This window comes from Pholis gunnellus, assembly GCF_910591455.1.
Source record: "Pholis gunnellus genome assembly, chromosome: 2".
NCBI classification, from domain to species: Eukaryota; Metazoa; Chordata; class Actinopteri; order Perciformes; family Pholidae; genus Pholis; species Pholis gunnellus.
The window spans coordinates 17,309,442-17,324,580 of NC_136536.1; the positions used below are offsets into that span (position 1 = coordinate 17,309,442).

Sequence of the window (15,139 nt, forward strand, 5' to 3'; positions counted from 1 at the left end):
ACACAATATATCTGTTTTCTCTGTCAGCCACTTTGTCTCAATTTAGTTGTGTTGAATCTTGCGTGTTTGGTTTTACATTTTGATTAGTTAATGAGATATTAACTTAAGTTCTCTGTTTTGAAAGGACATTATTTAATTAGGTGATACTGTTCATTTTTCCTCAGAAACACCTGATTCTTCTAATAAAAGGACTTTGCACAGGCTGCAGCAGACTAGATCGCACAGAAATCATTACTTTCACTGCTATGATGAAATCTGCCAAGTTGCCTCAAACCGTCAAGACTCTTTCAGATGGTAAGTGTCCCTCGAAACTTTGTTTGTGTTCGCACTTGGCGCCGTAGCGTGAGCCGCCTCTGACTGACAACAGAAACTGAAACCGAGCCATTCAAATCTGAGAAATGAAGTGGCCCCGCTGACTTGGGGCTTATGCATTGGTTATTGTAAATATTTTATTTGTTAATTTGTCTTACATTGACTGGTGTAGTGATTGTTCAGTGACATTGTTGATGTTTGTCCTGACTGAGACTTAAAAACTGGACATAGTCATCCTACAGGCAGAAATCTTCAAAGCTTTGCTGTGTGAAAAATGGTGTCCTTCCTTGTTCATTTCATAGTGGAAGACCAGAAGGAGTTGCCCAGTGCGGTGAACCCAGAGCTTCGACATAAAGAAGTACAAATGAACTTCTTTAATCAACTGACTTCAGTTTTTAACCCTGACCTTACCACCATCTTGGCCTCCCCGTCAGCATCACACATGCAGGCAAGTGTTCCAGATCAGCTCCACAGCTGCATCAACAACTTGTTTCATTTCCTTCTTATCAGTGAAAATAAACGAACCTGTGATATTAGTTTCCTTATACGAAATTAAAATCGGCATACGGTTGCAATTCATCATGATTTTTGTGTTTTAACAAAACGACTCATTCCAATTCCAGGCTGAGAGTGATTGCGATGACCAAACCACAGATCAAGCTATTCAGGCCAAAATGAAAAACGCCTTCGTCTCTCAGAATGTGTCAAACCTACAGGAACTTGGTGAGTGGTTGGTGCTTTGTTGGATAATTATACTGTTAACGTGTCATGATTTAAAAGTTTCCCCCACTGTTTGTGTTGAAACACGATAAATGAACATTTCCTGAGGATATAAATTTCTTTATTAATACAGCCTTGAAGTATTCACCCCCTGGTCAGATTATGATTTCTAGACTGTGAGTTCCAAATTGAATGTAAATTTGGAACTTTAGGGCCTCTCTGTGTCATCTATTTGCTCACGTGTGTAAATGTATAAAATAGAGACACACACACACAGTGTTTTAAGTGTGAATCAATCACCTTGCACTGCTGGTCATTTAACAGAATCTTGGCTCAGTACATTTTCCCTCGAGCTTTTCAGGCCACATGACTCTTCACTAGTGTTTCAGTTTTGTTCTTTTCTTACTAGAGCTAATAATTATTTTTCCCTGTAATTTCCAGGTGGGTCTGAGAAGTTGCTGCGAGTGTGTCTCAACCTGCCCTACTTTTTGCGCTACATCAACCGTTTCCAGGATGCTGTATCAGCCAACTCTTTCTTTATCATGCCGGCTACGGTGGCTGATGCCACTGCTGTCCGCAATGGGTAATTTAATCAAACGGATTCTTAGGTCAAAATGTTCTGACGTCACATTTTAGATAATCTTTTATTTTATGATAATTTACAATGTTATATTATTTGTTTTGACGTTGCAATATTGTCTGTTTATGTTTCTGTATTTGATTACTAGTGTATTTTGTTTTTCTCTCAAACATTAAATTACCTTTCCGTACTTCAAACCCAGATTTCATTCCCTGGTGATAGACGTGACCATGGCTTTGGACACGCTCTCCCTGCCTGTACTGGAGCCCTTGACACCAGGGAGATTACTGGATATGACCGTGCTGGCTTTGAGCTGTCTCTATGCTGGTAGGTGATAACTCCCTGTTGGTAAAACAAAATGATACCGTCAGTAATTCTAACTCGGAGGAATTGTAGACGGGACAGCAATACCAGATTTCTTGTACAAACAATAGACCATAAAGCAGTGCAATACGACATGTGTTTGAATGTACCAGCAGCAGCTGGAACAACCACTACTGAGCCTAAAGACACACTATTTGTACCCGTTTAGGTGTGAGTGTGGCCACATGCATGGCCATTCTGCAGGTGGGCAGCGGCTTGCAGCTTCGCTCAGCCTCCACCGGCACGAAAGAGGAGGACTATGAGAATGACGCAGCCACAATTGTCCAGAAATGTGTGAGTATTATGAGTACAGCATTCTCAATGTGTGCTCGCATATTAGTTGTGAGACACAACTTGGTGCTACATTGAGTCTTTTGCTACTCACAAGTTTTACATGGACCCAGAGAGTGTTACTTGTTTACTGACTAACGACTTCCTTGCCAGCATTTGTAACGAGACACAGCACATTTAAAATGGTAACAAGTACAAATGTTGTGTTTGCAACAGCTGGAGATCTATGAAATGATTGGACAAGCCATCAGCAACTCCCGCAGAGCTGGAGGAGAGGTGAGTACTAGAATAGTAAAGAAGAACGAGTTCAGTGCCTTTTTTAAAATCATTTCGACTTGGCCACTTCAGATGTGAACTATCTTTTAAGTTAAAGCAAAAGAAATGTGTCAGAGGTTTTTTATAAAATACATTCTTAGTCATCGTTTTTTGTTGTTCTTATCTGTGTACTCCAGCATTATCAGAACTTCCAGCTGCTTGGAGCCTGGTGCCTGTTAAACAGCCTGTACCTGATCCTCAACCTGAGCCCCACTGCCCTGGCGGATAAAGGCAAAGAGAAGGATCCCCTGGCTGCCCTGCGTGTCCGTGATATTGCTGCTCGCACCAAGGATGGCGCGGGATCGCCTAAACTTGGTCCTGGCAAAGGGTAATGAATACAAAATCAGTTGGTATAATGTTTCTAGTGTCACTGCGGCTCAGTTTTGTCTTGTTTTTTATTCAAGAAGATGTGAACAGTCGTTTAAGCAATGAAATCTCTGATCTGTAATCTTTATTTCATTATTACATTTCAAGAAAAAGGTCACACTTGAAAAGTGATTCGTATGCATTCATTATTTTTGTCTTCTTTCTTTCCTTAAGGCACCAAGGCTTTGGTGTTTTGTCCGTTATCTTGGCAAACCACGCCATCAAACTTTTGACTTCGCTTTTCCAGGATCTACAAGTTGAGGCTCTTCACCGTGTAAGTCAAGAAACTATCGAAACACACGCACTATTTGCTGTATTTTAAAGTAAATATCTATTATTATTTTACACAAGTGTCTTACTGTTGTACTCATCACCTCATATAAACGCAAGTCATTGTTGTGATTGTATACATAAAGCCTCTGCTAAAAACATTGCAATGAGTGTAAAAGGTCAACCATTCTGAATGGCTTCTCAGTTTCTTTTGCTAAAATAAATGGCCTAAGGAAAGTTGTCTTATTTGCTTGAAATAATAATACAATGGATCTAAATGTACAATGAAAACCTGAAACAAACAAACAAAAGAAACCTTCTATTTCTTTAAAGCCATGTTTCCTGCAGGGTTGGGTGAGTGATGGGCCCCCAGCTGAGCTCAACATCATGGCACAGAGCACTTCCATCCAGAGGGTCCAACGGCTCATCGACTCTGTCCCCCTGACCAATCTACTCTTCACCCTTCTCTTCACTTCCTACAAAAAGGTGCGCTCATTATAGATTTTCATAACCTGTAATTTGCATAATTTCAGGTAGTTTTATTAATTTCACCCTCACAAATTGAAAAGTGCTTGTGTTGCTTTTGGGCAAACGCACAAAAGGTCAAAAGATGCAGTTTCTGTCAGCTTCCCTCAGGGGGAAGCCTAATTTCCACATCCTTTGATTCTTTCTAAAGAACTTACTTTTTCATTTAGTTTAATAATAAAACATTTCTTCAAGTAATTCTGTTTTACCTGTACAATGCAACATAACGCACAAGGTGGCATAGTTCAGAAAGACAACTAAATATACAGAGAGACAAAACACATACTGTGATACAACATGATGGAGGATGATCTACATACTGCCTTGTTAATATAATTGGCATCTGATTGAAAAGAGATTAAAGTTTGATCATCATTAAGATTGTTATTTTTGCTTCCGTCAGGCTTGTGTTCTCCAGCGCCAGAGGAAGGGCTCAGTCAGCAGTGATGCCAGCGCTTCTACAGATTCAAACACCTACTATGAGGATGACTTCAGCAGCACAGAGGAGGACAGCAGTCAAGGTACTTTATCATTCTGAACTCCAGCAATTACATCAACACCTTAGAAAGCCTCTTTTAAAATATCAAAGTCATGCTAGAGTATGCACTCACATAGCAGCTCTAAAAAAATAATCCTACCTCTGGCTGTTGTCTGGGCATCATTTTGACTTCAATCCTTGCACTGATGATACCAGAAACAATGCACATATTGATCTGCACAGCATTGATAGTATTGGAACAGCAGCACAAAAGGACTGGAGAATTAAACAGTTTATAGAACTTGAAGGGAGTAGAGTGTTGAGATGAGCTCCCCTCACACACACACAGCTGACAGCGGAGCACAGAGGCCAATGCAGAGAAAGAAAAGGACTGAATGTCCTATTTTATTCAAGCCGTCGACTACTCTGTTCCTTAACCATAAGTATGGAGGCCAGTTCCAGCAATTTACCAGCATTCAACATCAACTTACTGAACTATAATGCTCGCAGTCTTTCAAAACAGTGAAGGGCTTTAGGGAAACCAGTATTTAGTCCGAAAGTATGTTAACTTATTTTAATGTCTTTTGTAGCCCATACATGCTTGTCAATAAGGAGACAATGTCTGGCATGAATTAGTCATATTCAAAAAAGAATTAAAGGTATTTTCAAACAAGATTACAATAAAGAATGTCTTCATTCAAGGGATGGTGAGGACTCTCTAAATATTGCCGTTGTATTAGAAAAATAAAATAACTTGATGATCTAAAAATGCATATTTATTTTTCTCTTCATTTTCACATTACTGAGATTAATATCTGTCATCTTCACAACAAACATAATTATGGGTTATCGGAGCTAGTGTCAGTGCTGTGCTGTATCAGTGCAGCAGTGAAACAGGTGTGCTGTCAGTTGACCGGTCAGTCAGGTTATGGCAGCAGTGAGGAGGGTAAACATACACACGCACACACTGTAATGTCATTCAAATCTTTTGTCCCTTCATCACACGATGCGACAGTGTAGTTGACAGTGTCTACTATTTCAGCAGAGAGAAGACAGGAGAAGACAAGTGCAGCTTGTGTCTCAGGTCAGCAGCTTTCTGTCCTCAGGTCAAAGACTTGGTGTCCACTTCACTGTCCTAGATTCATTTTGTTATTGTTTGTCTCACAATCTGGGCTCTGAGCTGTCGCCCTAATAGCTGAGAGAGTGACAGAGCCACAGATGAAGAGGCTGAACGGTGCTTTTGACTGAAATGAACGTGGTTACGACAATGTTTTGTCAAAGAGATTCATCTGTGGCTCCGTATGGTTCAAAAGGACAATACCAGCAGTGTTGACATGTGGGAGCGCATTATTGTTTTTGCAAGCATTAAAAACCTTCGATTAGAGCTCGGTAAATAATTAAAAAGTTGCTGACCAGTCAAAAATCCCCCCTTTGTCATCCAGCCTCCCTGGCCTCGTCCTGGAAAACTTTAATGCAAACTTATAGTATGTTGACTCTTTTTTACATTTAGTAATTCATCAATACTGAGGTAAATATTTAAAATGATTGAGATACTGTGGTAATATTCCCTATCTCAGATCTCATTCATTTCTTCATTGACCATCACATTGTTCTTACTTGTCATTGCATTACCCATCAGACAGAAAACGTCCTCGATACAAAAATAATGTAGGACCCATGTCAAAACGGTGGTATTATTCTTGAACACAGTAAAATCAAGTTGTGCTTGTAAACTATGGGCTTCAACACGCTGCTACGTCTTGCTGTCACCGGAAAGTTTTGATTTGTTTGTTGCATGCAGATGTGAATCTCAACTCAAAGTGATATTCTTTTAACACTTAAACGTTGTTTCTTGTTTCTGTGTTTGAATTAATCTGTAGACGCCTCAACTGTGTACATCTGCTTTGAGATGTTTTTCAAGTCTAATGTTGCTAAAATATATTTCATTGATTCATAGCTACTGAAATAGGAAGCCTTGTGGGGCCACCATTCAGAGTGATAGGGGGGAGAGTTCAGTTAGGTGTCTTCAGGAAACCCACCCCTGACAAAAATAACTACATTTTAGGATGCAACCTCTCTGATGGGGAAGCAGTCGGAGCTAGTGAGGGAGGATGAGTGATAAACTAGATGTAGTCGGGCTCCACCTCTACACACGGAACCGGGTCTGGAACCAAAAACCCAGGATTTAAGCTCAACTTTATTTTAATTCCTGGAGTTGTCCCGTGTGAGAGGCGTTGAGTGGGTGTGGGAAGACTCAAAAACTAACTGCTGTGTTGAAGGATCAACTCTGTGTGTAGCAGCCTGTGGAGGAAGTCTTGCGCAGTTATCTGTGCCCAAGTAAACAACAACATCTTTGAGTATCTAGTCACATGACGTATATCATTTTTCGTTTTAAAGCGTAACTTATGTAGCCTTATATACACACGTGGGAAACAATGAAAAACCTGGAGGGTGTTCTCTGCTAGTCATTGACTATTCATGACAAACACTGTTTGAGCTTGAGGTAGTGGTGATTAGTAGCAGAACACTAGATTGATGATTGACTTTATAGTCCTGTATTCAGACCTGCCGACATGTTTTACACTCGGATAACGAGAGGAACAGAGCTGCTATCTTAGTCGTGACAGAGGCTCCTTTCAAATCCCTCCTTCAAATGAATTCTTCCTGTTTCCCATGGGAGGTCGGGGACATACAAACAAAGTCTGCCATGATGAAATGTTCCTGGCTTTTCCAAATGGCTAAACGGAAGATGAAACGGCATCAAACCAAAGAACCCGTTAAACACCTGAATAGGGAAGCAGGCAAACTGAAGACAGAGACCTTTTGGGCCTCAAAGACTTAGTTGCTTTCTTTGCACATTCTCTTAGATGAGACAATTATATTTGTATTTATTTTTATTCTTTTTAGTTTAGTTGCATCACTTCAGAGCATACTGAGCAGTTAATTTCCATACTGCCACTGCTAGTATTGTATTATTACACCAAAATAATATTTAATCCAGTGCTTAAAAATGTCAAGAGCTCGCAAAATTGAGACGTATCATATTAAAAAAATCTATGTTTTTTAATTTGTAGCTGATGTATTGCATACAAATTTAGATATTGTAACATGATGCTTTCTGCTGTGTAGTAATGCAGCACTGATGTGTTTTCACTTCAGCTTCCATTAGAGTTTCAATACATGTTTTGCATCAAGCGGCAACCTGAATAGCATTGTCTGTCTCATTGTTGCCAATAACATGTATGCATATATACACACACGCGTGCGCGAAAACCTTTATTTTATAATAACCTTTATTATAATAATAGGTTACTTGAAGGATATTTGCTACGCGAGTGTGGAACACTGTCGAAAGCCTTTTTTAGTTTTTCATCAACTAGGTTCACATAGGGAAGCACTACAGCATGAGCCCTGTCATTATCATTTCACTGCCTGTTGTAATGACAAGTATATTCAAGAAAAAGGGAAATACAATAAATTAGCTTCTCCTTATTGTCAGTGATAGAAATTGAAAGTGAATGTCTTGAGAAAAACCCTCAGAAGAAGAAATCTGTAGTTTTCTTGAAGTGGATATTCACCAACAGGATGTCTATATGTTCACTCTTTACCGCCGTCTTTGGCTCGTGTCCACCGCCTTCACAGTGTCATAGGTGTCACTAGGTTACAGCTTTTTACATTTTGTCTTTTGGTCACACCACTACCACTCCACAAATAGTTGTGTTGTATTTGTGTTTCTCACTCAAAGAAATTCATATCAATTGTTTGTCTGCAGATGATGACAGCGAACCCATCTTGGGGCTTTGGTTTGAAGAGACCATTTCTCCCACCAAAGACAAAGTCGCTCCCCCACCCCCTCCCCCACCCCCACCCCTGGAGACCTCTCCCAGACTGAAGAGCCCCAGCAAGCAGAATCCCAGCGAGAATGGCAACATCCTAGCTGGACGTAAAGACCCAGAACTGGTGAGGACGGATATGTGTGTACCTGACAGCATACAGAATAATGCTGCGGGATTAAGTCCAGTCTAAACGGCACATGTATTTTTTTTAATTAATGTTTTTTACATGTGACAAGCCAGCAACTCATATTTGTTTTTGTTCCTAAAGTTCCTCAGTTTAGCTTCCAGCATTCTGAACTTCATCACCACCTCAATGCTGAAGTCCAGGAACAACTTCATCCGCAACTACCTGAGCGTGTCTCTTACAGAGCAGCACATGGCTACACTAGCCAGCATCATCAAAGACGTGGACAAAGATGTCAAAGGTACGCCAGAAGAAAATACTGCTTATCATGAAAATGATCTCAAATCCTACCCTAATTTCCCTTTGTTGGCTTGGTAGCTAATGAATGGTGCCGTAAGCAAAGCATGCTGCTAGGATTAATGCTTTTTCTTCTCCTCAGGCTCCTCAGATGAAGCGTTTTCTTTAGCTCTGTATCATTTCAACCACACCTTGGTAACATCAGATCTTCCTTCCCCAGCCCTGCAGGTAAGAGGGATTTCTTTTATGCCAGTATCTACCCTGCGAGTTACTCATTAATAAACCGATAATTTCTGAATTGTTTATTCAATGTCAGACTTGTTATTGTATCTCTTGTATTTTCCAGAGCACCCTTCTTCAGCAGTTGGGTGTTGCACCCTTTTCCGAGGGTCCCTGGCCTCTGTACATTCAGCCTCAGTCATTATCAGTGCTCTCCAGACTTCTCCTCATATGGCAGCACAAAGCCAGCTTGCAAGGAGAGCCGGATGTACCCGAGTGTATGAAAGTCTGGGAAAGGTATGGCAGCCAATGCAGTTCTCCTCTGGTTCATGTGTTCAATATAGTGTCACCAGCTTTGTTTATACTTGGACGAGGCAAGAAGAATTTAAATGAACTGTAAACTCATATCTCCTATTCGTGGACATCATTTATCACCTTTATACAAGCCCTGTAAAGAAAGATAAAGAAGTATTAAATGCATTATAATGAAACAAAGGTTGAATGTCCTATAAACAATTGATTTGGCTGGCAAAATAATAACTAAGATGTAGATTTGTAAGACCTCCTGTTTCTAAAGTATTTAAATACAAATTGTCTGTCTTAGTAAAATCCTCAGACGTGTTAATAGTGCTTTTATCAGTAAACTCTTTTGGGACCGTCAAGTCTGAAAAGCCCTCTGAGCAGCGCGCACTTAAATACAAAAAGCACTGCGACAACTAGCGGGGCCTTTGCTCAAGCTGTGATTATGTAATTTACCTCGTGCCAGCTTCTCCACCGAGAGCATCAACCACGCATTAGAGAGCGCTGACAGCAGATGCTCTCCTTCACTTTGTCATCTGTGTTATATAAGATGGGTGGAAAGGAAAGGCCATTTTAAGTTAGGCAGTATGAGTGACCAAAGGGGACACACCTTTTACAGTGCTGTGGGAATAGATAGAAATGTGCTTGTTAAAACAAAGACTAGCTTATAATTGCACATAGTTTATTCTACTTTTTCTCTATTTCTCCTTCCTGCTGCCTTTCCTTTCCTGCTCTTATAGATTTTTGGGAACATTGAAGCAGCACACCATCCAGAGTTCTGTGCACGGAGAAGACGACCTTAATGTAGAGCACCTCCAGCTCCTCCTGCTCCTTTTCCACAATCTGTCAGAGCGCGGCCGGCGGTCCGTCCTGACGCTGGTCACACAAGCCATCACTGAAGTGGCTCAGAGCAAAGACGCCCAGCTGAAGGCAGTGCCACTCAACCTGGCCCGCCTCTGTCTAGTGTTCGACTACCTGCTGCGCCACTACTCCAAGGCGCCGCTCTACCTTTTTGAACAGGTTAACTGCTTATCTTTGATTGTCTTGTATTTAGCGTAGATTAAGTGTAGATCTATCTATTTGATTTATATATTTGTTACTTTATTTTATACTAAAATACTGTTTAGCAAATAAATAAATGTAATCTTTCTCCAATACAGAGCAACCTCAACGATCCCATCTTGAATATAACATAAGGCACATTTATTCCTATTAAATTCCTTTGGAGCAGTTATTGGCTCCACATCTTGATACCACAGATTCACTTATTTCTATGGTTTCCAGATTCAGTACATTTTTGTTTTGAGTTATTTGATTTACCTGCAAAACTAAAATTTGTATAAATCATCTTTCTTCCAATGCTCAGTCTTTGAATAAATATGACTGTGTTTGTAGCACTGGAAATGAAGCTTCTCTCTATCCTGAACATTATTTATAGGTGCAGTATAACCTACTGACCCCACCATCCACTGGGCCGAGTTCTGTTCAGGACGGGGGCAAACGCAGCGGCATCCCACTTTACTATGGATTCAAAGAGGTGGAGGAGAACTGGGCCAAACACTGTTCAGCAGGTAAGACCAATGATGGAAATGCTTTATTTAACCCTCTGGCCAAAGCATGACATATTGTATTAAGACATGTGCTCCTTCCTGTGCCATTATGTAGAACCAACTGGGTCACTTACTGTTCCTGTATCTGTCATCGTTGACTGAACAGTGTTGTTTGTGGAAGGTAACAGAAAGACGGCAACCTCTGGGTCTGGAAAGTGAAGCCATTGCGGTGCCTTCAACTGGCTCTCTTTCTAAGAGCCAGCAGGGGGCGACTTCTGTCTGGTTGCAAAAGGATGTCAGATTGTATAGAAGTCTATGAGAAAATGACTCTACTTCCCACTTAATTTATTGACCCAGTAAGCATTGTAAACATGACTTTATCGTCTCAATTGTTAGTTTCAAGTCTTCTTCAATACACCATGATGTTCATTTAGTAAATTATTGTCCCTTTTAAATTAGATAGACGATAAAGCAGGGTATGCTTTAGGGTCACTAAGTCACTACCACAACGTTGTCTGGTCTTGGGAGTTGTTTGTGTTTTCGTCTTACAATTTAAACCCTTTCACAGTGCGTTTCCAGTTCATGAAAGTTAATTGTTGACCTGTTCGGTCTCCTAAAAATGTCTTATTCAGCGTTTGGTTGCAAAAAGCCAAGATGGCGACATGTATTTCATGTAGTCTGGCTTCTTGCGTGTTATCTGTGAAGAAGATGAGGCTATGGTGGTAGTAGATGAAAAAAAATAATCTGTTCTGTTTTCAACCTTTCTTAGATTCAAATGTTCAGCCCAAATTCTACTGCGTTCTGTCCCCGGAAGCATCTGAAGATGATATCAGCAGACTGGACAGCAAGGTGAGACTTTGACCACTGGTGTGTGTGTGTGTGTGTGTGTGTGTGTATAGAGAGACACAATTTGAATTGTATTCAAACATAACTCTTTTTTCCCCCTGGTAGGTCTTCCCAAAGCTGTTCAATGGAGCAGTTAAATATGATGAGCTGTATGCGTGGCTCGTCTCACTCCTGGTTGCAGGCTCTCAGTTTGACACAGCAAGAAGACAGGAGAGCAAGCCAATCACTCCTACGGTGAGAACACACCACATGAACAAACCATGAACAGGGTAGGACAGTCCATGATGCAGGGGGCATCCCGGTACTGCTCAGTGCTTTAACATACCAACTCTTTGGGGCTCCACCTTTTTTTCTTTATCATTCACATACAATTTGAAATTGACTGCTCTTCTGTCATGTGCTTAAAATAAAAGCCTTCCCTAGTTGTTTGATTTTAAAAGGCCTTTAATGTGAAGCATGACCAGGCAGTGTTAAGTTGTAATCAATAGTAACTTAATAGATCTCAGGCCTGACATTAACTGAGTGCAAATGAAAAAACAGTGCATGTTTGTGTATCAACCTGCACAGGAGGCATGCTCCCTTCAGTATTACTTCCTGATACTGTGGAGGATTCTGGGTGTTTTACCACCGTCAAAAGCCTACATGGAGCAGCTGAAGACTGGCTGCAGCGATCCCAGCGAGAGTGACATCCTGCACACACTGCGATGGTCCGCACGTCTCCGCGTGTCTACCTACGTGAACTGGATCAAGGTCTGTTGATACCTGATGGTCCTAAAGAATGCTAATGAGCGCGGGAAATGACAAAACAAATGAATGACTTCAAAAATATTACATTATAAACTGTGGTTTATTTTAATGTATGACTATACCCATGTCATTGCCGACAGGAGCACTTGGTGAAGCAGGGAATGACAGCAGAGCAAGCAGCCTCTCTGGTTGAGACGACTGCTGCTAAGTGCAGCACCGTTAAATATGACGTGGAGCTAGCAGAGGAGTACATTGCCAGACAGGTAATGATTACAACACAACCGTTGTTGATTTTCTTTTGTATGGATTGTTTTCCAAACCACATTTTGAGCATAACTGTCACACTTGGACAACTTGGTTCCGTTGCAGATTTCTACCTTCTCCGGTGTAGACCCAAACGCCATCCTTCCACTTGATCAGTTACCTTCTCTACAAGCCATCTATACACTGGACGCAGTCATCTCAAAAGTGCAGGTTTCTCTAGATGAGCATTTGTCCAAGGTTGCCATTGAAGCAGACGCTCACAAGACATCTGAGATCACAAAGAACCTACTGCCTGCCACACTACAGCTCACTGATGTTTACACGGCCTTCACAAGGTGAGAAAGCTTAACTCTGAACATCAGACATGCTCATCTAGGTCGCGTATTAAGTGTAGCAAGCTGGAATACGAGGATATCATTGAATTAACTGCAGAGTTTATTTATGTATCGCTTTATCTTCTGGATAAAGTAGATGAAACGTTTTCCCTGTTCTATTAAAATGAATAAACCAACCTGTCATGACCAGGTCTTACCTACTAATGAACATCCCAGAGGAAGGGGAGAACAAGCTGACGGATGCCAAGCTCCAAGGTTATGCTGCAGTTCTGTCCATTGGCTCCACCCGCTGCAAGGCCAACCAGCTGGGTATGTGAAAGAATTAAAGTGTAAAACGGTACATTCACTTTCACAACCGTTCTGTCCACTCACTGTTTTAACCTCCACTTCTAATGAAACTCCACAGGTCATACTCTTATGCAGAACTTACCAACGGCTGTACAGACAATATGTGAGACCTGGAACGGCATCCACACCAATGAGTTCCCCAACATTGGCTCATGGGTACGCGAGTCTGGTTGTTGATTATGGTTCAGTATAGACATTTCTATAGGAGAGTAGGCAATCTACTCTCCTTATTGTTTTCTTATACCAGTGGGCTGGCACTAAGCTTGAAAGATGATTTGTAAATTTCATATTTTTTGGATCACCCACTCCTATTCCACTCCTGTAATAGCTATTTATTACAACTATTAAAATATCAAGCTATGACTTACTGATATTGCCCTGCCCTACTCGGTATGCCAGCAATTCTGAGACTAAAATCCTTTTGTTTTTTTCGTTCTCAGCGAAATGCGTTTGCCAATGACACCATTCCATCAGAGAGCTACATCAGTGCCATCCAAGCAGCTCACCTGGGCACGCTGAGTTGTCAGTCCTTGCCTCTGGCCTCTTCTCTCAAACACATCTTACTCTCTTTGGTTCGCCTCACTGGCGACCTCATTGTGTAAGTGCTTGTCAAATCTTGAGTCATTTAGCATGTTACAAAAACGTAAAACTGTAAACTTGATTAAATATTGCTGCGTGTTTGTCTCCTCAGCACAGAGGAGCTGAATCCTTCGCAGGTTGTGCGCACTTTGCTGCCCCTCCTCCTGGAGAGCAGCACAGAGAGTGTGGCTGAGATTAGCAGCACCTCGCTGGAGCGCATCCTCGGCCCGTCGGAGTCAGACGCCTTCCTAGCCCGCATCTATGAGCGCTTGGTGACCGGGTGTTACAACATCATTGCCAATCACTCAGACCCAAACAGGTATGCCACGTGTAACATGATCATTTAATAAACCAGCCTTAAGAATATGTTTGATATTTACGTGAAACCACTGTGTGGTGTGAAACGGCTGTTTGTTTTGCTTAACTCATGCCCCACTGTGGAGCTTTGAGCCTGTTTTGACATACTGTCTTCTTTTACTTGCCAGCACATTTATTGTTTGCCTGAGTCTCACTGCTCTCATCAATCTTTGATCCTGTTTTAGTGGTTTGGATGAGTCTGTCCTTGAGGAATGCCTTCAGTACCTTGAAAGGCAGCTCGAGAGCGTTCAAGTCCGCAAGGCCATGGAAGAGTTCTTTTCATTCAGGTATTTGCTCAACTGATGACACAGGCAGCATTATTACACATTTATACCGCTACTTCACATATTCTGTGCTCCTTTTTTCCAGCGGTGAGCTTGTCCAGATTATGATGGCGACAGCCAATGAAAATCTATCGGCAAAGTTCTGCAACAGGGTGCTGAAATTCTTCACCAAGCTTTTCCAGCTCAGTAAGTCTACCGTTCATTTCAATAAAGGAAAGCTTTTCACAAGGCTGAGGTATGCTTCAAATGAACTGATGCATACGAATTCATGTCTGACCACATGTAACGGCAAACGTTTTTGAGTGCCGTTATGGATGGCCACATTTGAGGGCACAGTGACAAGCCTCTCGTAGAGTGGCAGTGCTTTAGATTGCCATAAATCTAATGGTGATGTTGTCCATTCCAGCGGAGAAGAGCCCAAATCCCAGCCTGTTGTGTCTGTGTGGCACTCTGGCCCAGCTGGCCTGCGTGGAGCCCTCTCGTCTGCAGTCGTGGCTGACGCGCATGACGGCCACCCCACCCAAAGACTCCGAGCAGCTGGAAGTTGTGCAAGAAAACCGACAGCTCCTGCAAGTGCTCACCACGCATATTGTGCGTGACAACAGCCAGGTGGGCGAAGGTGTGTGCACTGTCCTCCTCAGCACACTCATTCCGATGGCAACAGACATGCTGGCCAATGGGGATGGAACAGGCTTCCCTGAGCTCATGGTCATCATGGCCACGCTGGCCAGTGCTGGACAGGGGGCCGGTCACCTGCAACTGCACAGGGCCGCCATCGACTGGCTGACCAGATGGTAAGAAATACATTTCAATGACATGCTATTGTCAGATCA

The 15,139-nt window shown here is 41.9% G+C and overlaps 1 protein-coding gene across 4 annotated transcripts in view; it reads left to right on the plus strand.

Moving 5' to 3' along the window:
• ubr4 (ubiquitin protein ligase E3 component n-recognin 4) overlaps positions 1-15,139 on the plus strand; it is a 47,696-nt gene that overhangs the window by 3,102 nt on the left and 29,455 nt on the right. For 2 of the 4 annotated variants that reach the window (XM_079175123.1, XM_079175125.1), the window contains exons 4-32: positions 165-294; positions 615-760; positions 936-1,035; positions 1,474-1,615; positions 1,815-1,939; positions 2,145-2,269; positions 2,483-2,542; positions 2,719-2,909; positions 3,122-3,221; positions 3,551-3,703; positions 4,146-4,263; positions 7,993-8,180; positions 8,325-8,481; positions 8,620-8,705; positions 8,824-8,993; positions 9,737-10,016; positions 10,435-10,567; positions 11,316-11,395; positions 11,498-11,626; positions 11,960-12,142; positions 12,280-12,402; positions 12,509-12,738; positions 12,929-13,047; positions 13,145-13,242; positions 13,527-13,684; positions 13,778-13,984; positions 14,208-14,309; positions 14,392-14,492; positions 14,713-15,100. In XM_079175123.1, coding sequence (XP_079031249.1) covers positions 165-294; positions 615-760; positions 936-1,035; positions 1,474-1,615; positions 1,815-1,939; positions 2,145-2,269; positions 2,483-2,542; positions 2,719-2,909; positions 3,122-3,221; positions 3,551-3,703; positions 4,146-4,263; positions 7,993-8,180; positions 8,325-8,481; positions 8,620-8,705; positions 8,824-8,993; positions 9,737-10,016; positions 10,435-10,567; positions 11,316-11,395; positions 11,498-11,626; positions 11,960-12,142; positions 12,280-12,402; positions 12,509-12,738; positions 12,929-13,047; positions 13,145-13,242; positions 13,527-13,684; positions 13,778-13,984; positions 14,208-14,309; positions 14,392-14,492; positions 14,713-15,100 — 4,322 coding nt within the window. The remainder of the gene's footprint in view (positions 1-164; positions 295-614; positions 761-935; positions 1,036-1,473; positions 1,616-1,814; positions 1,940-2,144; positions 2,270-2,482; positions 2,543-2,718; positions 2,910-3,121; positions 3,222-3,550; positions 3,704-4,145; positions 4,264-7,992; positions 8,181-8,324; positions 8,482-8,619; positions 8,706-8,823; positions 8,994-9,736; positions 10,017-10,434; positions 10,568-11,315; positions 11,396-11,497; positions 11,627-11,959; positions 12,143-12,279; positions 12,403-12,508; positions 12,739-12,928; positions 13,048-13,144; positions 13,243-13,526; positions 13,685-13,777; positions 13,985-14,207; positions 14,310-14,391; positions 14,493-14,712; positions 15,101-15,139) is intronic. The other 2 variants (XM_079175124.1, XM_079175126.1) reach the window with 1 other exon arrangement.